We start from the raw sequence: 25,589 nt of genomic DNA, 5'->3' as shown, positions 1-25,589 counted from the left end.
ACATTGTCCAACACAGAAAAAATTGACACCTTTACCTTTTTAGAAGTGAAGATGAGTGAAATGCTTTTCTTGTTTGAAAATTAAGTGATGCTGTCCTCACTTAAAAAGATAATCTCTATAGTCAGTGACACCAAAATATGAAAGGATGTTTACTGTATTTATTTTCGTTTACTATAACCGAGACACCTATGCCGAGGCAACTCTGTTCATTCACGTAGAATATACGTGGCCGAGAAAAATTTGATCTCTAGGTGTCAGTTCATATACTTCATTCAACACTGTGTTCATGGGTTCAGAATTCAAATTCTGGCATCCCTGCACATATTCTCATTCCTGAGATTAGCAGTTATTTACATTATTAGTAGTAGCCCATATATTAGTATGCTTTTGCTGCCACTAGCATGGTGCACATCACGCATTTCAAGTAGTGCATCACTGGGCTGCTCTGTACCCCACCAGAGGCTGTTGATCATGGTCCAGTACTTCAGTCACATTGCAACCAAGAGCCAGCAGCCCTGGCAGGCAATTGCACTTTATATCGACTCACATCATCTCCAGCTGCAGCCTGTATGCGTCAATAGTCTGTAACCATCACTAGTCTGTACTCGTTCTGTATGCTGCCACCCCAGACCTAATAACTAAGAGCTCCACCTCTACTGTGGCAGATTTTGGATTTGGCAAGCTTCTGACCAATGGTCAGCACTTCATCGCATTTCAGGTAATGGACTCCGACACCGGTATGCTTTCTTTTTGTCATGGCCTCCTTTTTAGGAACAGCGACCTTCTTTGTTGTTCTGATCATTGGTCTCCTCTTCAGGAACAATTTCTCTTCCTATGTTGTTCTGTTAGTTGGCCTCCTTTTCCGGAATGACCTACCTCTGTTCATTGTTAGTTTGTTTGCCTCCTTTTCAGGACCCACCCTCCCTCTCTTCGTTCATTGGCCTCCTTTTCAGAACTGGCTTCAGTCATTCATCAATTGCACACACATTTTATTGCCACTCAAGTCAACTTTTTTCTTGTACTGCAGTCTGCCAGCTCCATGCTCAGGGATGTGATTCTTCCTGTTTTCCACGTTCTCCAGTCAAAGTCGTAGGGGGGGAGGGGGTGTGTCTGTCACCGTTAATGAACTCATTAGCACATAGCAGTAATCCAGCCGGGCAAAGAGGTAGCCACTGCAGTCCCAACCAGGAAATCTTGCCACACTGGACAACTCCATTGGTAACAGGAACAAGGACACCATGTAGCTCTTCCATCTGGCCCATCTTGCTTTGTACAATATGAGAGAGCTGCATCTGATCACCGGAGCACCTGTTTTGTTCCTTTGTTCTCAAACGTTTGCATAGCTGGGCCCCCTATAATTGGTTCCCATCAAATGCCTTCTGCTAAGGTGCACTACACAGCAAATCACAGTTCTCGGTCGTAGCCTGCCGCAATCTACTTTCAGCACCATGCCCTGTTTTTTCTCCTTTGGCTGACACCTATGCTACCTTGGAACAGAACCCTTATCACATTTGCTGAACCTTTGTTAGGCCCTTTTGGTTGTTGGTCATTCGGGGTCTTCCAAGTTTCCTTACGTTGTTTGTTGCCCATCTACTGCATTAGAAGTGATTATTACAGTGCTGTCCTACATTTGTCAGTCGAAGGCCTCCCTTGTACAATGTTTTTGGGCTGATGTGTTACATATTTTTGCTCCTACAATAGCATCCGTTGGCACTGCAGTGCATTGTGGTAGCATACACACTCAGTCTGTGCCTGCCAACCTTCCTGCTGGTGTACAACCCACACTGCGGTTATGCAGTTCATCCTTTGAACACATTCGGCACCGTTGCGGATGCCTCCCATCTAGATGCAGATACCTCCTGCACTGACGTGGGTGCCTTTACCCTGAAGCAGGGATGCCCTGCACCAACGTGGTCACCTCCAGGCATTTCCTGCATTGACTTGGGTGCATCATTCCCGACTACAGGTGCCTCTTACTCTATGCGGGCACCTCCTGCACGGAAGCTGATAGTTCATACATTGATCCAAACACTCCTGTCCCATTGTATGTTCCTGCCACATTGATGCGGGTGTATCCCACACTGATGCAGGTGGCTCCTGCACTGACACTGGCGACTGTCATTTCCTGCCAATACTACCTACCCTCCCACAAGATACTATTTCTTCCCAGCTTGTGGCACCTAGTGTTGACTCACACATCACCCAGGCCCTGTCTCCAGGCTGCAGGGGCCATCCAACATCATTTCCTTTATAGGGAGGGAGGAACAAGGCTGCTTTCTTTCCACTGCCTTCTGCCACTCCTGCTCAAGGGACCATGCAGCCCCAGAACTGTGCACAGCCAGGACAACTACTTTCGACACAATTGATGTGTCACTCATCGGCATGTTGCAGAGGAACACGTATCTGGTCACTTTCCACCTAAAGGACGGAAGGATGTAGTTACCCATATGTTGCACCTTTGCCACCACTAATGCTACGCACATTATGCAGTTTGAGTAGCGTGCTGTTTGGCTGCTCCATGCCCCTGCCAGAGGCCAAAGAGAGTGGTGGCGTCTCAGTAACCTGCAGCTGAGAATCAGTGGCCCTTCGTGCGCAAATGCTTCAGCTCACAGTCTGTACATGTTACCAATTCAGTTACTTTTAGTAGTTTGTACCCGCTCTGTATGCTGTCGCCTGTGACCTAGCAACTGCTGTGCTCTCACTTCATTGTCTAATAACATATGGATTTCTTGTAACTGTGTCTTTTCATAGTGTTCAAGATACAACAGTATTAGTTCAATTAAGATTAGTAAAAAAAAAAATGATTTGCTTTTATTTTAACACCTGCGTAACCATTGTACTGACAAGTCTGTCCTATTCTGCAAGCTCTGACTCCTGACATGATTTTTATTTATGTATTTATTTCCCATTAGGTGATTTTGAGAATTTTGCATAGTAAATAATCTAGTGACAAATCAATTTCTTTCTTTATAAAAAAAAGAGTCTTCATTTGTTCCTAAAAACTCATTGTAGTAGATAAACTAAACTTATTCTGTACTACGACTGAACTGAGATTCGTTGACTGACCTACCCTCATGGTGGTCATTGCATTCAATTTTATAAATTCTTGACCAGTCGACAAAATGTTTACTTTTTGTCAAGACTGATGATGTATTTACAGTTTTTGATTCTGAGTAATTTCACTAAAGGATTCACAGCATGATTTGCTTGGTATCTTAAATGTAAAAAAAATTACAATGGCAATATTTCATCAACATTTTCACATTTGGAAGAAATTATCAGACTTTTTACATTTAACTTATTTCAGTACTTCTTATTTACTTTGGACAGCAACATTTGCCCACAAGAATTAAAATATTAATTAGTATGAACATTCTACCAGTAACTGTAATTTTTTAAAAAGTAAGTTTTTATGAACATTCTGTTTATTATTACTTCAAGAAAGCAGTTTTTTGTGTGTCCTAATTTGATTTGGTCAGGTATTTCATTTGTAGATGAGAGAGTATAAATAAAAGAAAATTGCATAATTGAATGACACTAATGTTATATTATGAAGAAACAAAGGAACTGAAAGATTAGATACAAAAAATTAAATCTACAAGGATGTTTTGATGTGTCTTAATTGTGTGTATTGTGTTATTCAGTCGGTGAGTCTCGATATAATGCAACTCTACATTATATTACAAACTCTAGCAGAGTTGATAAATTCAAAGGCTTTGTTGTGACACACTGCGTTGAGTTTGTACAGGAGGTCCTCGCAGTAGCTTAGACCCTTTTACTGGGAAATAGTTAACTCTTTGGCACTGGGCATTAGCTTTGATCCGTGATGCCGCCTATAAATGTTAGGTACAAACAACTCTGTGGCAATAGATAAATACAGACCATGCATGTTACTCTCTCTGCTGTGTTCAGGTTTGAAACTAACATGTAAGTCATGTGACGGAGGGCAAAAAGCAGAGTTTCTGTCAATATTCGCTAGGCGAAATGGAGCCGAAATTTATGATTTTTCTTATTTAAAGCCAAAGTCAAGGATTGATTTTGACAATTGAACTACTTGCATTAGTGTTACAGCAGTAGTAGGATAGCCAACTTAATTTCTCTGATAATTCCAGTAGTTATGCAATGCTTATCATTTTTATGTTTGGCCAGGTGAAAAGGAAACAAACAGTTTCAAACATTTTATTAACAGTTTTTTTTTTCTTTTTACAAGTGACAGAATTACGGTTCTTCAGTGAATTCCTGTATTAGTTGCCCTGCGAGTCATTTAGCTCACTGCCTCTACAGGAGAAGAAGACAAAATATCAGTTTAGCAGCAAGCATTTAATTTTCTGGGAGTGATATGTGTAGAATGTTTTATTGTGCTTTTATAAGAATTGACATCCGTTTCTGTCCACTTTGCACTGTGGCAATTTTACACAAAATGAAGAGTTTTATGATATTTGCTTAATGTAGTATATATGCTGAAACAATATCAAGATAAGAAGCATTATGTATTAGAAAAGTTTATTATAAAGAAAATTCGTGTAGTGAATTAAATATTAACATCCTGTCATATCAAAATCTTCAACATTTATAGAGTTTTGAGCCAGACAACTATTATAGAGGGTGGCAAATGGGGGGGGGGGGGGGGGGGGGGACCTGGGACCTGGAACATTTCAACAATCCAGTGAAACTAGAAGTGATGAAGGAAAGAAATTGCATCCATAGTAATTGAAACCTTACACCTTTGCCATTTACAAAACAGTGATGGCATTTATCATTTTTTTTTTTAAATTACATCGTTTAGATGCCATTCTCCTGTACGAATACATTCGTGAAATCTGCTGTTGAGATTCCTCATTGACCACTGCAACACCTCAGCTGGGGTACTGTGAATTGCATCCTGAATTCTCTGTTTTAACTCATCCATGGTTCTTGGTAGAGTTGTGTAGACTTTGCTCTTGAGGTAGCCCCCACAAGAAAGAATCACAAACAGGTAAACCTGGTGACCTAGGGGGCCCAGGAATGTTACCAAATCGTGAGATCACGTGGTTGCCAAACAGTTCTTGCACATATGCCAATGATTGCTGTGCAGTGTATGATGTCACTCCAGCCTGTTGAAACCAGGCTTCTTGAACATTTGCAAAGTTGTTCAGTTCAAGTGTAACAAAAGTTCGTAATATTTCCATGTAACAATTGGCATGGACAGTTGCTGTGTTTCCCTGTTCATTTGTGAAGAAATATGGTCCAATAATCCCATGTGAGGAAACACCACACCATACTGTCAATTTACCAGTGTGTAAAGAGCGCTCATGAATGTCATTAGGATTTTTGTTTGCCCAGTAACAGTAGTTCTGTTTATTCCCATAGCCTGTGAGATTAAAATGTGCCTCATGTGACATCCACAACTTGTTTAGAAATTCATCATCATTGTGTATTTTTGTTGACAGAATCTTAATAATAACCAATAATCGTTGTCCTTTAGTTGTTCCACCTTCTGTAGTTTGTAAAGGTAAAATTTTGAATCTAGATGAAGAACTCTGCAAACCCTCTCCCAGGACTTTTCAACCAATGCTGCTTGATTACGGATAGAACGCCGCGGGCTCCGTAAGACAGACTCCTGTACAACATCAACGTTCACTGGAGAACACACACTTCTTGCTCATCCTGTTGGTTTCTTCTTGAGGGCAGATCCAGTCTCTTCAAAGTTATTAATCCAACATTTTATAGCATGTTTCAATGGAATGGCATCATGGCGTCCTAAATTATAAAAATTTCGAATCTCCCTCTGTGCTGCTACCTATCACTGTTTTGTAAAAACATTTTTATGGCTAATGCACGCTGTTGTCTGTTCCACTGATTCACGATTACTGAAAGGGTGGACTGTTTACTCGCTAACTGTTACGAACCCACAGTGCTGACACTTGCCCATGGTTGCCACTACTCATTTCAAACATTCCTGTTATTCTGTGTCACCCAATATTTTTATGAAATAGATATATAATGACCATTATCATTCTGTTCATGTTATTTACACACAAATAAATGCTCTCAAATGGGAGGTCATTTGCATCTGTTTGGTGATAGTATAACTCCTTAGTTTGTCTGTAAATTCACTGACTTAATCTGCAAAAATATATTTGCAAATTTTTTGTTCCTGAACCAACTTTACCTGTTGAACTAAATAATACTTCCTGTTACATGTCTTTAGATGCAACCAAGTGCTGCACAAGATTTCACCATTGCAGTAATCGAACAGTATTCCAGAAGTTGCCTGCAAATGGATTCTGCCTCTAGTCTGTTGATCAAGATGTTGGTTTCATAAAAATGATGTCTCCCCCTCCCCTCCCCCATGAACACAAAACAGTATGTAACTGATGAGACACCTGCTGGAAACTGGAGTTAGGGTGGGAATGCAGCACTGTAATCCAGCAGCCAAGTATTAAAAAAAAAGGTTACTCAAACTTCCTTAAAAAATTCTGCACAGTACAACCAAAAATTGGTATCCTTGCCTTCAGTTGACATATGTAGGTAACTTGAACACTACAGTATCCACCAATTATTGTGTTGGTGCTTAAGCTCGTAGCATTTTTGTATTGCATTTTGGTATTCTGGTTGCTATGGGTTTATTTATTTGTAGTTTACTGTTACATACTGTCATTTGGATATAGTGAGTGGAGCTGTGAACACTAGAAAATAGTGTGCCAAATGGAGAATTTCGAATATTTTCAATATATTCATCAGTTTGAGTTCAGTATATGGGCGACAGCAGCAGAGACAGCCATAAACACTTGTCCATGTATGAGGATGGTGCCATTGGATGTAGCATGACAAGAAAAAAGTTTTTTCATTTTAAAGAGGATTTTTATCACATTAGTGACTTGTTTATGTTCAGGAACACCTTCAGTGTTTGATGAAGACTGTTTAAACACGTTAATTCACAGTGATCTGCATCAGAGCACTCGAGAACTGGCAAATGTGATGAACTGTGATTGTTCCACCATTGTGCAACATTTGCATGCAACGGTGAAGGTTCAAATATCTGGCATGCTTTAACCAAAATCACAAAAATCAGTGGGTGGCCATATGTGCATCTCTGCTTGCTAATCATCAATTGGCTCGTGAACAACACTGACCATTCCTATTCCTTTATCATTACTGGTGACGAGAAATGGTTACTTTACACTAACATAAGGAAGAAAAGGAATGGTTGAGCCCAAACAAAGCAGCAACTCTCCATACAAGGATCTGCATGGAGCCACAAAAGATAATGTTATGTGTCTGGTGGAACAGTGACAGTGTGGTTTACTACGAATTGCTTCCCCGAGGTGTAACCATCACTGATGACATTTATTGTTGACAACTGAGATGTCTTGCAGACACAATTTTCTACTCTCTAGCAAACAATACGAACTTTCTTTTTGGATGAAAATGTGCTCTGGACATGCCTTGACAAGTTCTTCGCATGAAACCCATGCTCTTTCTACAACTTCAGAATCAGAAAGTTACTCCAGTGTTGGCAGACTATTCTAAATAGTGAAGTAGGACATATGATTGATGACTAAAGTCCCTGTTATGTATATCTGTTGTGTTTAGTGAAGTAGAACATATGATTGATGACTAAAGTCCCTGTTATGTATATCTGTTGTGTTTATTATATCTAAAAACAAAGATGATGTGACTTACCAAAAAAAGTGCTGGCAGGCCGATAGACACACAAACACACACACAAAATTCGAGCTTTCGCAACCGCCGGTTGCTTCGTCAGGAAAGAGGGAAGGAGAGGGAAAGATGAAAGGATGTGGGTTTTAAGGGGTCATTCCAATCCCGGGAGCAGAAAGACTTACCTTAGGGGGAAAAAGGATAGGTATACACTCGCGCGCGCGCACACACACCCATATCCATCCGCACATACACAGACACAAGCAGACATTTGTACAAATGTCTGCTTGTGTCTGTGTATGTGCGGATGGATTTCCGCTCCCGGGATTGGAATGACCCCTTACCCTCCCCTTAAAACCCACATCCTTTCATCTTTCCCTCTCCTTCCCTCTTTCCTGACGAAGCAACCGCCGGTTGCGAAAGCTCGAATTTTGTGTGTATGTTTGTGTTTGTGTTTGTTTGTGTGTCTATCGATCTGCCAGCACTTTTGTTTGGTAAGTCACATCATCTTTGTTTTTAGATATATTTTTCACACGTCGAATGTTGTGTTTATTAAATTTATGGAAGAGCGCTACAAACTTACGCACCTACCCAATACATAAAACTGTTGTGGAGGAGGTAGTGAAAGTGAATGAAAGGTGCTATGCCTCTCTGATTAACCTATGGTATAAAATGAGCTCAGTGGTACTCACCAACTGTGTAATATCAAACATCACATAAAAAAAAATAACGAGCAAATTTCGTATTAAGTATGTATCATTAAATTTCATTAACATATAAAACAAAAGAAAATATACAAGTGAATGTTGATGCAAGGTTGGTTGCAATATCTACAGTGAACCCCAAAAAGAGTTATTCCACGTTGTTACACCGATCATTGCTGAAGCACCTCTAGATGTGCAGAACTGAATATGTTGTGTCTTTTTAAAATTTAGGATGAGACCATTTGCAGAAAATCAGTCATTTTTACTTTTAAGAACTTTGTTTTCTGTTTCTTCTGTTTCTGCAGTATGCTTGGATTGATTAAAATACTAGTGTCATCTGCAAAAATAACCAATTATGCTTACTTTTTATTTTTTACTGGATGGGAGATCATTTACATACATGAGGACCAGTAGTGGGCCCAAGACTAAACCTTGGAGAACCCCATACGTGATTTCTCCCCAGTTAGAATTATGTCCCTGGACTAGATTGCTTGAATTACTAAGTACAACTGTCTACATTCTCTTGGTTAGATTTTGTCTGTACCATGCCTTAGAGAAGTTGCAGAAAATACTGAACAGTGCTGTTTTATCATTTAATGCTTCTAAAATGTTGTGAATAGACGTGTAAATGGCGTTCTCAGTAGAGCAGTTCTTCTGAAACCCAAACTGTCATTTGTTAAGGATACCATTGTTGCTAGGGGGACATTCTATTTGAGAATATGCCACCTTCTCAAAAATTTTGGAAAATGATGTCAGCAATGAAACAGGTCAGTAGTTACTGACACCTTTCTTATCACCTTACTTAAATAGGGGTTTAAAAATGGCATATTTCAGTATCTCTGGAAAAATACCTTGAATTAGTGATGCATTACATATTTCAAATAATACTGTGCTTATTACATGGGAACAAATTTTTAGTACCCTATTGCAAACACCATCAAAACCAGATAAGCATTTATTTTTGAGAGAATGTATAATTTCCTTAATTTCAGACAGAGAAATTGGCGATACATTCATAGGATTGAATTTTCTGAAAGTTAGTTTTCAACATACTGCTGTGATTTTGCTCTTGAACTGTTTGTCCCTATGCTTTCTACTATGTTTAAGAAATGATTATTAAATGCATTTGCTGCCTGTAACTCATCGTTTGGAACCCTTCCTTTCAGTTCAATAATGATGTTGTCTTGTTCTGTGGCTGGTTTTCCTGTCTCTCATTTCACTACATTCCATATAGCCTTAAGTCTGTTGTCGGAAGTACTGATTTCTGATGTGCATGTTTCTTGATTTTGTAACAAACTTTCTTACTAATTTCTATTAGTTTTTGTAGTGTGCAACTACTGCAGGATCCCTACTAATTCTTGCAAAAAATACATTTATCGTTTCTTTTCACAGGATACTTTAATCCCTCTAGTAATCCATGGTTATTTACAGTGCTGTTTAGTGTCCTTTCTGATTGACTTATGCGGAAAGCTGTTTTCAAATAATGATAGGATTTTATCTTGGAATAAACCAAATTTTATGTTAACATTTGGTTAATATAAATTGCATCCCATATCATCTCCTGTAAGCTATTCTCAAAAACATATGGTGACAAATCTTTAGTACTCTACTGTTAGTACCATCAAATCCAGATGAGCTTGTATTTTTGAGAGAATGTATAATTTTCTTAATTTCAGAAGGATAACTTAGTGGTATATTGATATGATTGAATTTTATGAGTTGCCTTTTCAACATATTGCTGTGATTTTTCTCTTGAACTGTTTGTCCCTGTATTTGCTACTATACTTAAGAAATGAATATTAAATATGTTTTCTACCTGTGACACATCATTTATAGCCCTTACATTCAATTTAGTAGTGATATTAACTTCATCTGTAGCTGGTTGTCCTGTCTCTTGTTTCACTACATTCCATGTAGCCTTAATTTTGTTGTCAGAATTACTGATCTCTGACATACTGTGCAGATTCCTTGATTTTTAATAACTTTTCCTAGTAATTTGGAGTAGTTTTTATAATGTGCAACTACTGTAGGATCTTTACTTGTCAACTGATACATTGTCCTTTCTCTTTCACAAGGTGCTTTAGACCCTTTAGTGATCCATGGTTTTCACATGTCTGTCTAATGCCCTTTCCGATTAGCTTATGCTGAAAGCTATTTTCAAATAATAAAATCACTTTATCATCAAATACACTATGTGATAAAAAGTATCCGGACACCTGACTGAAAATGTTATAAGTTCATGGCACCCACCATCAGTAATGCTGGATTTCAATCAGGTGCTGGAAGATTTCTTTTGGAGTGGCAGCCCATTCGTCATGGAGTACTGCACTGAGGAGAGTTATCGATGTCGGACGGTGAGGCGTGGTATGAAGTCTGCGTTCCAAAACATCCTGAAGGTGTTCTATAGGATTCAGGTCAGGACTCTGTGCAGACCAGTCCATTACAGGGGTGTTACTGTCATGTAACCACACTCCTACAGGCCGTGATTATGAACAGGTGCTCAATCATGTTGAAAGATGCAATCACCATCCCCAAATTGCTCTTCAACAGTGGGAAGCAAGAAGGTGCTTAAAACATCAATGTAAGCCTGTGCTGTGATAATGCCACGCAAAACAACAAAGGGTGCAAGCCCCCTCCATGAAAAACATGACCACACCATAACACCATTGCCTCCAAATTTTACTGATGGCACTACACATGCTGTCAGGTGACATTCACCGAGTATTGCCATACCCACACCCTGCCATCGGATTGCCACAATGTGTACCGTCACTCCACACAATGTTTACACTCCTTACACCAAACGAGGCTTTGTTTGGTGTTTACTGGTGTGATCTGTGGCTTACGAGCAGCTGCTTGTTCATGAAATTCAAGTTTTCTCACCTCCCGCCTAACTTTCATAATACTTGCAGTGGATCCTGATGAAGTTTGGAATTCCTGTGTGATGGTCTGAATAGATTTCTGCCTACTACACATTATGACCCTCTTCAAATGTCGGTGGTCTCTGGCAGTCAACAGATGACGTTGGACTTATGCCTTTGTGCTGTATGTGTCCCTTCATGTTTCAACTTCACTATCACATCGGAAACAGTGAACATAGGAATGTTTAGGAGTGTGGAAATCTTGCTAACAGACACATGACACAAGCAACACCCAATCACCTGACCACATTCGATGTCCGTTAGTTCCGTGGAGTGCCCCATTCTGCTCTCTAACTATGCTACTGACTACTGAGGTCGCTGATATGGAGTACATGGCATTCGGTGGCAGAACAATGCACCTAATATGAAAAACATGTGTTTTTGAAAGTGTCTGGATACTTTTGATCACATAGTGTAGATTAAATTGTATGTTAGCATTTGGTTCATTATAAATTTTGTCCCAGGTGATCTTTTGTAAACTCTCTGTAAAATCATTTGTTTTCAAGTCGTTAATTATTCTAACTGATTTCCACTGAAGAGTATCAGTACTGTAAGTTTTATTCATTAATGCCATGCTCTTGCTTTTGTTAGTCAAATAGAGATAATAATATTGATCCTGACATTTTTCGGTTCTAGTTTGAGATTGTCAAACTAGTGATCTGGAGGTAAAGATGTATGGTCAGTGGGTATATATGCTGTATGAGGAGATCCCGTGTGGTCTGTACCCACACTATGCATGTGTCAGATACTAAATTACATACCAACCTATGATTTTACTACAATTAACCAAGTTTGATGCAACTTTATACAAAGATGTTATATAGCAATATTGTTTTATCATTTCGATTTCAAATTGATATTTTTAATAGTTTCTGAGTTGCAAAAATTTACTTGTAACTTACAATTTACTGTGCAGGTAACAGTATACAGGACATATCCTATTAAAATGTGTATCAAGTGAGTGAGAAGTGTACTTGGAGACTGAATCTTGAATTTATGAGTGATTAAAAGTGTCAGAGCATGTGCATAAGATTGTACATTAGTGGAGTCGATCACATAGACTGAGTGGAAGCTATAACATAAAAACAGGCAGTACTTACACCTCTGCACTTGTCCTTAAGACAAGTATAAATACAGTTGAAAGACTGAATTTCAGGTAACATTTTTGAGAATATATTTTGGCTATAGACATAAATTTTGTATGTCTTGTGATCCATCAGGTAGGGGATTTACGGAGTTATATGAGAAACAGAAACAACTGTCTTTGGTCTTAACTGGGATGTGCTAATTAGAGGAGAGTATGTTCTTCTATTCTAGAGTTAGAAGATGTGTAGTGTGCAGGCTAAAGTATTGAGATTTATTAATATTCTGAAAAAGTGTGTTATGGTGAGGAACAATGTGATTGCAGACAGTATGAATTGTACATATATACTGATGTATTTGGATGACATTTCTGAGAATTTATGTTGAAGAAGTTAAACTTGCCTTTATTGCTACGTATTATAATAATGCAAGTGTATTACACAGAAATCACTTGAAGATATCAAATGAGTACTAACCAGTGAACTGTGTGGTATTTTGGCGAGCATAGCAAACTATTGAATACAGTGTGAAATTTAGGCTGTTAGCAAACTGACTCTGTCATGATTTCATAACTAAAGGTCATTGGTTTTGTACAGACAGTAACTAGTAGCATGAGTGTCGTATGAAGGCTCTGAGGAGTTCAGTAATAGCTGATCATTAAAGTGTATTTCAAGAACAGTGTGTCGGAAACTTGTAGTTTCAGTTATAGTATGGTCATGGTAGTTGTGACTTTGCTATTTGAAAATATATATTAGTTATTAGTCAGAGAACTTATATGAATTATTAGAGAATCTAATCTTACAGTATGGAATGAACACTTCATCAAATTAACAATAAATATGAAGCTGTCTAGGGACACATGGAATAGTCAGGGTTTCACAGCTACTCTTGCCCGAGGTATTTTGTGTGTTAGCCTAGATCAGGCAGTGATTTGTGAGCAGGTTACTTGCAAGTGGATCATGATGAACATTGTGAGGAAAGGTAGAAACAATAGTAATCTTATTTTTATATTTAATTTCTTACAGTAGATGTGCTTGGTTAGGTTATATTTCTATGTCTATGTTTATTTCATTCACTGCATGTACATGGGTGTCTTCCGAGATGCATGTGAGGTGAGGTAAGGAACAAGACTTCAAAATTGCCATTATACAGGAGTTTGCTAAAGACATAATATTGAATTACTATGGTCAGACACATAGTACTGCAGTTGACTAAATGAAAGGTTTAATGGAATCACGAGAAAGCACTTCTAGGACTGTATGAGAATTTTGTAATGAAGGAAAAAGATCTTGTACTCCATGGAAGGGGAGGGGGTAGCTTACTCCTCCCCCCCCCCCCCTCCACACCTTTCCTTTGTGGACACCAATGTGCATGTAGTTTTTTTTTAACATTTTGTATTAAAAGAAACTGCAGAGACAAATCTTGTATTTATGCATGTTAACAAATCATGAATACATTTTTCTTTTATTATTAGTATTTTCTTTGTTGCCAGCATGGTGGTGGTTGCGTAGCTTCTTTAAGAGGACCATATGGCATTTGCCTATCATCTCCTGAAAATTTGCTGTTGTTACAAAATGAAGCAGTTTTCTCCACTGAATTCATCAAGGACTGCTGTATAGCCAATAGGATTTTGGATATAAATCAGTACAGGTAGAAAGGGAGCTTTATCTTTGAGCATGCATATTTTTTAGCTACATGTCTGATGACAATAAGTCATTTCTGTTTGTTCTATGATAATACACACTTTGTGGTGAGCAGTTTTGGATATCACTAAGCATTTCATATATGATTTATTTTTAGTACAGGATTAGAGAAATTCAATAATGCAATTTTGTAAAGTGATACAGCCTTTTTACAGCAACTTAAGTCCATAATGTGTGAGGTGTGATGTTAAAATTAGGCTAGTGTGGAAATTAATCATAGACTTAGATATTGGAGCCAAGCAGAAAATTTAGAATTAACACAAGCAAAGAACTTGTCTGATACAAACACCAAAAAGAAGATAGGTAAACCAGAGATTGTTCAAGAAGAATGATTGCTACTTACATTGTATTTATGTCAAATTGTGTTTATGTGCACTCATCTATAGAAATTATGACTAAAATTTTTCCTATATTCATTGAACTAAAGTCTCCTAACCACTGTACTTGACAGTCTTGTCATGCCTCCATTTAGTCCCTGCTTGCTCCGCCAGACAGTGCTCTTCTCTCTCCCCATTTGCATCCTTCTATCCTACCCACTTCCCTGCCCCACTCCAGATTACCACTCAACATGTCATTTGCATTCTTGTCCGAGCTGCCAGATATGGCGGTTATGTGTGCTGCTGGTGTTCTACTGTGCTTGCTTTTGTGTGTGTGTGTGTGTGTGTGTGTGTGTGTGTGTGTGTGTGTGTGTGTGTGAGAGAGAGAGAGAGAGAGAGAGAGAGAGAGAGAGAGAGAGAGAGAGAGACCGAAAGCTAAATATGTAACAGTATTTTTGTTGTGTGTGTACTGCAACTCGGCATGTCGTCTTTATGGTGAGTAGCAATCTGTCCTTTTACTAATATTGTTGTCTGTGTTTTCTTGGTTATAGTTTCATGTATGCGATGATTTTCTGTATAAATGACGCAAATTGCTGTGATACATAAGAGACTGGACTATTATTCAACAGTAAATGCTTAAATCTCTCTCCAGCTGTCCTGGTTTGGTTTTGTGTGTTTCCTCTAAACCACATCATGTAATCGCCAGAGTAGTTCTTTCAGCAAAGCCAACCTTGCCCTTGTCCATCTCAAACTGTTAGCTGATAATATATAAAATGTGAAATGACTGGGTAAATCCGATACGATTAATGATGTTAATGAAAACAGAGGATTATTATTTAAACCAAATAAATGTTTATTGAATAACATTCACATATAAATTGAAGTTTCTTTTTCTTAAAAAAAAATCAAATACAGAAACATGTGAAAGCAAAGTTCATTTAAGCGCACATTTATTTACAAAACTTAACAACAAACTCTCAAAGTTTGGAAGTACAGTTTCCCACGGTCAGTTGTTACATAAACTAAACTTCAGACCTCTGTGAAAACTATTATGACTGACAATTTGCAACGTTCACAAGGCTGATGAATGAACAACAAAACGAAAAGGTAACAATAACGATGCCAGTTAAAGTCTCCTAATTGAGGCAAACAAAAGTTCACTTCTAATTTTCCACAAAGGTTCATAGTAACACACACACACACACACACACACACACACACACACACAAGTTAGAGTCCAATTCATAGATGAAGATGGAATCTTCAACGGTCAAAGTACACAAGGTCGGCATCTGGAGTGAACTCAACTTCGAGGCTGGTTCTAGCCCCTAAATAGCTGTCTCCAGCCAATCAGGTTTTGGCATTGTGATACTTCCAGCATGCTGTGGCTCGAGCTCCCTGTGCAAGAAGTAGTTCTCGGAATGTCGGTTTCCATTATCTTATATGTAAATAGCCGATGTTTACCCTGGTGCTTTTGGTACACCTTGGACATAGACAATGCCATCCACTGTACTGTAATATGTGTTGCTGGTCCTCAGGGGCTGCCTTGGCTCTGGCATAACACCCCTCCCCCTTTGGAAAAGCTGGTGCGGCACAGGGTGACTGCGGGGGAGAGAGTACCAATATAGCCCGGTGCTGTAGGCTGATCTGTAGCTAAGTCCTCGTGAAGGAGGCGGTGGAACTCGGCCACCGGAGAGTAGGGCACTGCCTTACGCGTGAGGTGGCTGGAACACCAAAGCAGTGGCGGTTGCAAGTTGATGTCAGGCTGGGCAAGCGGCACGGGGACGTCTGCGTCGTACAACCGAAGTGGCGCCGGAAAATGAGTTCAGGGGAAGGTCCCGGAAATGCCCTGAGTCTGAAGTATGTGGCGGCGTGGGGCTAGCAGCCAGCGAGAGAGAGAGAGAGAGAGAGAGAGAGAGAGAGAGAGAGAGAGAGAGAGAGAGAGGAGCCAGTGTTTGGGGCTGCGGCTGCTCGAGGAAACAAAGATGCAGTTGGTTGCGGTGACGTGAAACCACCCTGTCATCCAGGCATACGTCGAACAGTTGTCAACCATGGGGCCAGATAACGACCCGTTAAGCCATCTGGGCCAGGGCTCGAAACCACGAGCCCACACCTTGGAGCCAGATGAATATCGGGAAGCACTGGGCAGGGCACGAGGTCCAACCTGCAGCAGGAGGAGATGAAGTAGGGTCTGAGGTTGGTGACCATGGGGCAGTTCAGCTGGACTCGTTGTCTGTAGGTACTGGGACATAATGTAAGAGCTTCTTCAGGAGAACAGTCCTCTGTGTACGTCTTCATCTGAATTTTAAAAGTGCAAACAAAGTGCTCTGCCTCTCCATTGGATTGGGGATGGAAAGGAGGGGTAAAGACGTGGATGCCATTATCGTGGCAGAATTTGGCGAACTCTTGACTGTGACGTTGCGGGCTATTGGCTGATACCGAGGTGACGAGAAGGCCTTCAATAGAAAATATTTTTCACAGGGTCATGATGGTATTCTCTGTGGCGATAGAGGAGCATCGGGTAATGAAAGGGATGTGGGAAAGGCATCCGTGACGAATAACCAGTAAACGCCGAGGAAGGGTCCCACAAAATCCTCATGGATGTGTTCTGATGGGAGGGAAGCGACCGGCCAGGATTGGAAGGACCGGCGCGGTGTGCGATAGGACCTGGGTACACTGCTGACAACCCCGGACCATGCACTCCATGTCCACTGTCATGCCTACCCAGAAGACATGGCGACGTGCGAGGATTTTCGCCCGGGCAATACCCCAGTGACCTTGGTGTAAGACGTGGAGAATCTGGGACCGCAAGGAAGTTGGTACAATGACTCGTGGATTGGCATCATTTTCCGCATGGAGGAGCACCCCATTAACGGCCACCATTTGATGGCGGATGGAGAAGAAGGCTCGTAGGTCAGCCTGGGCTGAAGCGTCGGCCAGCCACGCGGAGAACATAGTGGTGCACCGGTTGCAGAAGTGGATCTGCGGTCATCACTGTGGCCACACTCTCAGCTGTGACTGGGAATGCAGCTAACGCATCCTGTATCTCGTCATCGACCTGAAAAATTAGGAGGTCCGATGAATAGAATGCTGAATCTTGGCTGGAGGGGAGCCGAGACGAGACATCGGCGTTGGCATGGTGGGAGGTGGGCCGGAAATGGATGGTGTACCTAAAACGTGAAAGGAATAGAGCCCATTGCTGCAGGCAGTGGGAAGTTTTCGTGCGTAACTGGGCTGAAGGAGAAAATAAGGCCACAAGGGGCTTATGGTTGGTGATGAAGCAAAAAGGCGTACCGTAAAGGTACGGGAGGAATTTGGTACAGGCAAACACAATGGCTAGGGCTTCCTTCTCAATTTGGGAATATTTGCATTCAGCATGTGTAAGGGACTTAGATATGTACGCCGAGATCGGCAGACTGAACTGACATGTCCTTTACTGGTACACACTGCACAATATGCCCACCTGTTGGGCAGTTTCCTCGTGCATGGTTCTTAAAGCATTCCAGGCAAGTCGGCAGTCAGACTGGGTTGGCGGTGCTGGTGAGGGCACGGGGGGCCTCCATGCATCAACGGTCTGTGCCAGACCCTCGGTGCCGTCCGAGGGCATGAATTCCTGAACAGGGCGGCTGCCCTGTTGACGCTGTGCAGAACAGGATGGGCGGTGCCAGTCACCGGAACGGACAGCGGCAACGTTTTCGACATCCGCCGGCGATGCTACGGGCTCTGAGGCGTCGTGGTCGCGGAGGTCCACCACTTCTGTGCAGGGTTCCAAACACTTGTCAGCCCCCATAGAGACTTTATACTTGAATGCTAGATCAATGATCTGGTTCAGAGTAGGATCGTCAGGTGTGAGGGCGTTGTGCCGGAAAGCCGCATCAGGTGCGGCCTGGATGAGGTGGTCACAGGCCATCTCGTCCGTGCAGGATTCTTTGGAGACTCGTGTGTTGAAGTGACATTTCTAGCTGAGACCTTGCAGTTCCGTTGCCCACTGTTAACAGGATTGGCCAGCCTTCCTGCGACACTGGTAAAATTTGACATGGGCAGCTAACATGTGGAACCATCGTTGGTAGTAAGCAGCTAGAACCTCACAAATCTGGGAGAAAGTCAAAGAATCCGGAGGTCGAGATTGGAGTTTCGTCAAGAGAACATACACTTTGTACTAGTCATGTAGATGTACTGGTTTCAGGACAAGAAGTACGTATGACGAGCAGCCTCTTGGACAACCTGGTGGATTTGAAAATGCTGCTGGAGACGCTTCTCGTATGTTTCCCATTCTTCAGCATCCTCGTTTGAAAGTGGGAAACACCGGGGGCAGCGGAACCAGGCAGTTCTGCAAAAGTTCTGTAAATAAATGTTCCTGTGTATCCTTAGATTTCTTGCAAAACTGTTGAAAACCTTGTAAGTTGTGCACACTTTGGACCAGCTGCTGAAGTACAACTTCTGCCATGAGGAATATACACGCAGGCACCAACTTGTTGCCACTTCTGTTGTGACTGACAATTCGCAATTTTTCACAAACACAACTTTTATTGAGGTAAGTTCACAAGTTGATGACTGAATAACAGAACAAAAAGGTAACAATAACGAAGCCAGTAAAAGTCTCGTAATTGAGGCAAACAAAAGTTCACTTCTAATTTTCCCCTAAATAACTGTCTCCAGCCAATCAGGTTTTGGTGTAGTGATACTTCCTGCATGCCGTGGCTCAAGCTCCCCCTGCAAGAAGTAGTTTTTGGAATGTCTGTTTCCATTATCTTGTAAGTAAATAGCCAGTTTTACCCTGGTGCTTTTGGTACACCTTGGTTTAATATGGGTTGCCGGCCTCAGGGGCTACCTTGGCTCCGGCATAACAAAAACATCCAAGAATTCCATCACACATGACTATTAATGCCAACTACAGCAAATAATTATGCTTCACAGCTGCATCAAATTGCACAAACAGAGTTAAAGTTCATAAAAACAAACAATGGAAACTCTAGGTTGGAGTATCAACAGTGTAGGAAAAGCTAGATTGCTACTTACTGTAAAAATGACACATGAAATTGCAGATAGGCACAATTAAAAAGCACTTACACATAAGCTTTCGGCCACACCTTCGTCAGGAGAAACACATACCATTCATTCGCACAAGCAAGCACACCTCATGCACACACAGCTATCAACTCTGGCTGCTCATACCAGAATAACAATTTGACAGCTGCCACCCATTCCATAACAAGAAGTTCCCTTTATACAGCTTAGCCACTGGTGGCTATTGCATCTGTAGTACTAAGCAGTCCCTCTCTAAATATACCAAGGGTCTCACTGAAGCCTTCACAGACCCCAATTACTCTCCCAACATTGGATGAGAAACAGATCTTCCGTGCCTTGTCTCTCCAGTCACCCACCACCTCCTGAAGTCCCACTGTCCAACCACAAAGAAGCATTCCCCTTGTGAGTCAGTACCACCCAGGACTGAGCAACTGAATCACATTCTCCACCAGGGTTTCGACTACCTTTCATTGTGCCCTGAAATGAGGAATATCCTATTACTAACCTTCCCACAGTGGTATCCCACCACCTACCATCCGTACCTACTCCACACCTGCTTCCACCTCTTGCCTCACAGCTCATATTCCTGTAATAGACCTAGATGCAAGACGTGTCCCATAAGTCCTCCCACCACCACCACCACCACCACCACCACCACCACCACCACCACCTTCAGTCCAGTCACAAGCATCACAGATCCCATCAAAGGTAGTGCTACGTGTGAAAGCAGTCATGTGATCTGCAAGCTAAGCTGCAACCACTGTGCTGCATTCTACACGAGTATGACAACCAACAAGGTGTCTGTCTGCATGAATGGCTACCAACAAACTTTCCAAGAGACAGCTGGACCACCCTTTGGCTGAAAATGCTGCCCAACAAAGCTTTCTTCAATTCGGTGACTAATTCTCAGCTTATGCCAGCTGCATGTTTCCTACCAAAACCAGCTTTCCTGAAGTGCACAGGTGGGAAATTCACCCTACTATATTTCCTACTTTTTCATAACACCCCCCCCCCCCCCCCCCCCTTGCCCTGAATCTTCATTAGTCACTGTCTTTCACCCATCTATCTTCATCTATTTTCCCACTCCAGCATTACACAGCCTTCTGTTCCACCAGTGCACCCACAGCCTCTTCACTTCTCTCCATATCCACTCCCACCCCCACCCACCACCTCTCCACTCTCAGAACCTCGCACCTAACTTCTGAACTCCACCCGACTGCCCCGCCCTGTCCCCACCACATCTCTGATCTCTGTATATATTTTCATACAAATATTCTGTATGTTCCATCTGTTAAATCAGGGCTGAGTCAGCAGAAATAGTAGTGTGTAAATATTTAGTTCCCCAGTCCTTAAATTATCTTGTGTTGCAATTGTATAATCTGGAGCACCACCTTGTAAAAGGAAAGAAAAATAAATCTTCCTGCATATTTTATAGTTGCTGGATACCAAAGTATAAAGAGACAAAATCTGCCTTTCTCACTATCGTTGTAATGTTCTCAAAACTTTTTGTGGCAGTGATCCATTTCTGCCCCTCAGCATTCAGGAAGACAACAAATATACACTCCTGGAAATGGAAAAAAGAACACATTGACACTGGTGTGTCAGACCCACCATATTTGCTCCGGACACTGCGAGAGGGCTGTACAAGCAATGATCACACGCACGGCACAGCGGACACACCAGGAACTGCGGTGTTGGCCGTCGAATGGCGCTAGCTGCGCAGAATTTGTGCACCGCCGCCGTCAGTGTCAGCCAGATTGCCGTGGCATACGGAGCTCCATGGCAGTCTTTAACACTGGTAGCATGCCGTGACAGCGTGGACGTGAACCGTATGTGCAGTTGACGGCCTTTGAGCGAGGGCGTATAGTGGGCATGCGGGAGGCCGGGTGGAAGTACCGCTGAATTGCTCAACACGTGGGGCGTGAGGTCTCCACAGTACATCGATGTTGTCGCCAGTGGTCGGCGGAAGGTGCACGTGCCCATCGACCTGGGACCGGACCGCAGCGACGCACGGATGCACTCCAAGACCGTGGGATCCTACGCAGTGCCGTACGGGATCGCACCGCCACTTCCCAGCAAATTAGGGACACTGTTGCGCCTGGGGTATCGGCGAGGACCATTCGCAACCGTCTCCTTGAAGTTGGGCTACGGTCCCACACACCGTTAGGCCGTCTTCCGCTCACGCCCCAACATCGTGCAGCCCGCCTCCACTGGTGTCGCGACGGGCATGAATGGAGGGACGAATGGAGACGTGTCGTCTTCAGCGATGAGAGTCGCTTCTGCCTTGGTGCCAATGATGGTCGTATGCGTGTTTGGCGCCGTGCAGGTGAGCGCCACAATCAGGACTGCATACGACCGAGGCACACAGGGCCAACACCCGGCATCATGGTGTGGGGAGCAATCTCCTACACTGGCCGTACACCTCTGGTGATCGTCGAGGGGACACTGAATAGTGCACGGTACATCCAAACCGTCATCGAACCCATCGTTCTACCATTCCTAGACCGGCAAGGGAACTTGCTGTTCCAACAGGACAATGCACGTCCGCATGTATCCCGTGCCACCCAACGTGCTTTAGAAGGTGTAAGTCAACTACCCTGGCCAGCAAGATCTCCGGATCTGTCCCCCATTGAGCATGTTTGGGACTGGATGAAGCGTCGTCTCACGCGGTCTGCACGTCCAGCACGAATGCTGGTCCAACTGAGGTGCCAGGTGGAAATGGCATGGCAAGCCGTTCCACAGGACTACATCCAGCATCTCTACGATCGTCTCCATGGGAGAATAGCAGCCTGCATTGCTGTGAAAGGTGGATATACACTGTACTAGTGCCGACATTGTGCATGCTCTGTTGCCTGTGTCTATGTGCCTGTGGTTCTGTCAGTGTGATCATGTGATGTATCTGACCCCAGGAATGTGTCAATGAAGTTTCCCCTTCCTGGGACAATGAATTCACGGTGTTCTTATTTCAGTTTCCAGGAGTGTAGTTGGATGCTGTCTTTAAAATTAGTCAATTTCTGTCATTAAACATTTGCTTTTGTTTGTTAAGAGGAAAAAATTATTTTTAGATATATTCTCAGTTGTTCTTTCATTATTCTGACCTTAATATTTTACTTAATAGCAAGGTATTTAAATCATGTGCTCTTTACATCTCCTGATTTTGCCTGAAGGTTAGGTGGTCCTTCCAGTTATTCTGATAACTTCAATGCTATGAAGGTGCTCCTGAGGAAGTCTCACTGGCCAACACCTGCAGAAAGGTAATACTTGTTACTAATAACATGTGTATATTCCTAGGACATATTGAATGTGGAATGAAACTTCTCTACCACTGTAGGTGCTCCAATTTTTCAGGGATGAAAATGACTCAGCTAATACTGATAGGCACTCAGATTCTGATACTGCTATGGAGTCTCAGAATTCTAGAAGAAACATGAGCTCACATAGAAGGTAAGCTTTTTGCATTTTATGGTTATACCCCATTAGCCTTCTTTCTGCAATGTATGAGATACTCACTAAAAGGATCACCTACCACAGAGAAAAGAGCATTCATTTATAATCAGGCAAAGGAACAAACTGGTTTTTAAAAGGGGAAATGGCACTATGGACCATTTGTAAGCTGCAAATGAAATTACGAAGCAGAGCAGTGAATATTGCCATGTGCTGTGCATAATCTGCCATGTTAATTGGTTATACACCTACTTTTTTTATATATCTTTCTCAATCTGCCTTATGGTGTGTACCACTCTCATTTGTCCTTCCTCATGTCTCACTCACAAGTATTCTACAGGAAGAACAGTTATTGGTAAGCTTCCATGCGAACTCAAATCTCTCCATTCTTTCATTTACAATGCTCTGTAGATCCGATTGTGGAGGAGGACCTTGAGGGATGTGGAATGAGTCAACTTATATACTGACATAAGACAAAGACATCATAGAAACTTAAAATGTAGGCTGCATTAACAGTAAACTGTCACTGTACTGTTTGATGCTATGGATGTTTATGCCATCTAAATTGAATCAGGTAACTTTAGTAATATGGCTGATATTTTGAAAGAAAAAATCTCAGTTTTACTGTACAGCTGCTGTTTATTTTCCATTAGTAACTTAGTACTTATTTGATTTCAATAAGTTTTTTTGAAGAAACTATAGATTTATCAAAGAAAATATGTTACATCTAGAATTAATTAGTCCTGTTGAGTACATTGCTACTTTCTACATAGCTATCAGAACCTTTCAATCCGTCAGTATGAATATTCAGATAATTTGTAAAAAGAGTGGCTAATGAGCTACATTTTTAATTTTCTTTTGAACTGATGAGGATTCTCATTTTCTTGCTACATGTTAGATGGGAGCTTATTGAATAACCTACCACCAAGAATACATAACTCCATTCTTTACCCAGGACATATCGTCATGGTTTTTCTGCAAGATATATGTAGCAGGAAACAATATATAGGTTAACTTTTCCAGCAACCAAAGTACAACTTGTAGTAATGTATTTGTTTATCTATTTGTTGTTGTATGTGCTTATGGTGGGCAATAATTAGTGTGTAATTGAGCAGTGGTGCAGTGTATACTTGGGGCTGGTTTTTCGTGTTACATCCCATAGGGTCCAGTCATCATTTCTTTGTTGAGCATTTTTAGTTAATTTTCTATCCCATGCTCATTTATTTTGATGTCTGTAAATTAGTTGCTTGTGAGATGGTTGAAAGGAGGAACCACAGTATGATATTCTGCAGTAAAACCGTTTTGAAAAAGAAATTTAATATTTCAGATTTCTCTCTGCCATCTTCCCTTTCAGTACCAGTATGGTCACTGAGCACCCAGAGAGATGACTATGCTCTGTTTCCAGATTCAACATAAGATAAGAACTTCTCAGTATTTTCTGTCATATCAATATATAGAACTTTACTTTTGAATTTGTTGAATCAATCATAGATATTTCTTTACACTAATTTTTGCTTTGTTCGGTTTTTGTTCATCTAGGAGATTTCAGTTAGGTTTCAGTCTGGACCTGTGGTCCCGCAGTAGCATCTTTGAATAGTAATCAAAATGTTATGGATCCCAGGTTCAAATCTAGCTAATGCTTAAATTTTGAAAAAAAAAAAAATCATCAGCAGTGATGGACAAACACTCGCCATATAAGGAGTCAACAATGGGATGGGACATTACCCCTAAAAGGTAGAAGAATTTGCAGTGGTCAGGGGTATGAGGATGTAGAAGTCAGTGGAAACTACTGCTTTAAAGACACACAGCTTATGAGTATATCCTTGGGACATGTAGCCTGTAATTCAAAAAGTATCATCATGATCTCTCCATTGGAAGAAGATTCTGGGCTAGTCCCCCATTTTGATCTCTGGAATGTGACTGTCAAGGAAGAGGCAACAATGTTAAAAAGATTGAAAAATCAATGAAAGGGGAATAACAATATTAGGAAGAGGATAAATTGCTACTCACCATAAAGATGACTCGTTCAGTTGCAGACAGGCACAACGAAAATACTGTTACACATTATAGCTTTGGCAACAGCCTTCTTCAACAAAGAAAACACCACACATTCTCACCTTATGCACATATGACAGCTACAGTAGCTCCAACTAGAATGGGACTGACACATGAAAACTAATCAGGAGTGGGGTGGGAAAGGGGTAGGGATTGGTGCTGTCACAAATGGGCGTGTCTATGATGGGCTAAGATAAGTTTGTGACAGGACTGGAATAGGAACCTACTCCAGTCCTGTCACAGGCTTATCTTACCCCACCAGAATCAAGGCCACCTGTAAAAGCAGCCATGTTGCATACCAGCTCTGTTGCAACCATTACACAGCCTTTTATATTGGTAAGACTACTAACCAGCTGTCCATCAGCATGAACAATCACTGCCACACTGTGGTCAAGAGCATAGTAGACCACACTGTGGCACAACATGCAGCTGATGGGTGATGGCTGATGGCTGTCTCACTGCCCAGGTCATCTGGATCCTCCCCTCCTTTAACAGCATTTGTGAATTGTGCAGATGGGAGTTATCCTTTACATCATATTTGCTCCTGAAATTATCCCAGTGTCAACCTACAACAACCTACTGTCCCCACACCCTCCACCCAACTGTTTCCGCCCCTTCATCCTATCACCTCTACCCTTTTCAAATGCACTTTACTCTCTTTGTATGCTGCCCTCTGCCAATGTTCCTGCCCAT

The 25,589-nt window shown here is 41.7% G+C and overlaps 1 protein-coding gene across 9 annotated transcripts in view; it reads left to right on the top strand.

Moving 5' to 3' along the window:
* The window catches only part of LOC126348631 (telomeric repeat-binding factor 2-interacting protein 1-like), a 183,681-nt gene that overhangs the window by 16,605 nt on the left and 141,487 nt on the right, over positions 1–25,589 (top strand). For 7 of the 9 annotated variants that reach the window (XM_050002375.1, XM_050002374.1, XM_050002371.1 and 4 more), the window contains exons 2-4: positions 13,842–13,999; positions 22,565–22,651; positions 22,746–22,841. In XM_050002375.1, the coding sequence (XP_049858332.1) occupies positions 13,842–13,999; positions 22,565–22,651; positions 22,746–22,841 (341 nt within the window). Of the gene's footprint in view, positions 1–13,841; positions 14,000–22,564; positions 22,652–22,745; positions 22,842–25,589 lie in introns of those variants that run through there. The other 2 variants (XM_050002378.1, XM_050002377.1) reach the window with 2 other exon arrangements.

The sequence above is a fragment of the Schistocerca gregaria genome, chromosome 1, assembly GCF_023897955.1.
Source record: "Schistocerca gregaria isolate iqSchGreg1 chromosome 1, iqSchGreg1.2, whole genome shotgun sequence".
Classification (NCBI taxonomy): domain Eukaryota; kingdom Metazoa; phylum Arthropoda; class Insecta; order Orthoptera; family Acrididae; genus Schistocerca; species Schistocerca gregaria.
Note: the sequence above shows the minus strand (reverse complement) of the source record. Positions and strands in the feature narration are given on the sequence as shown.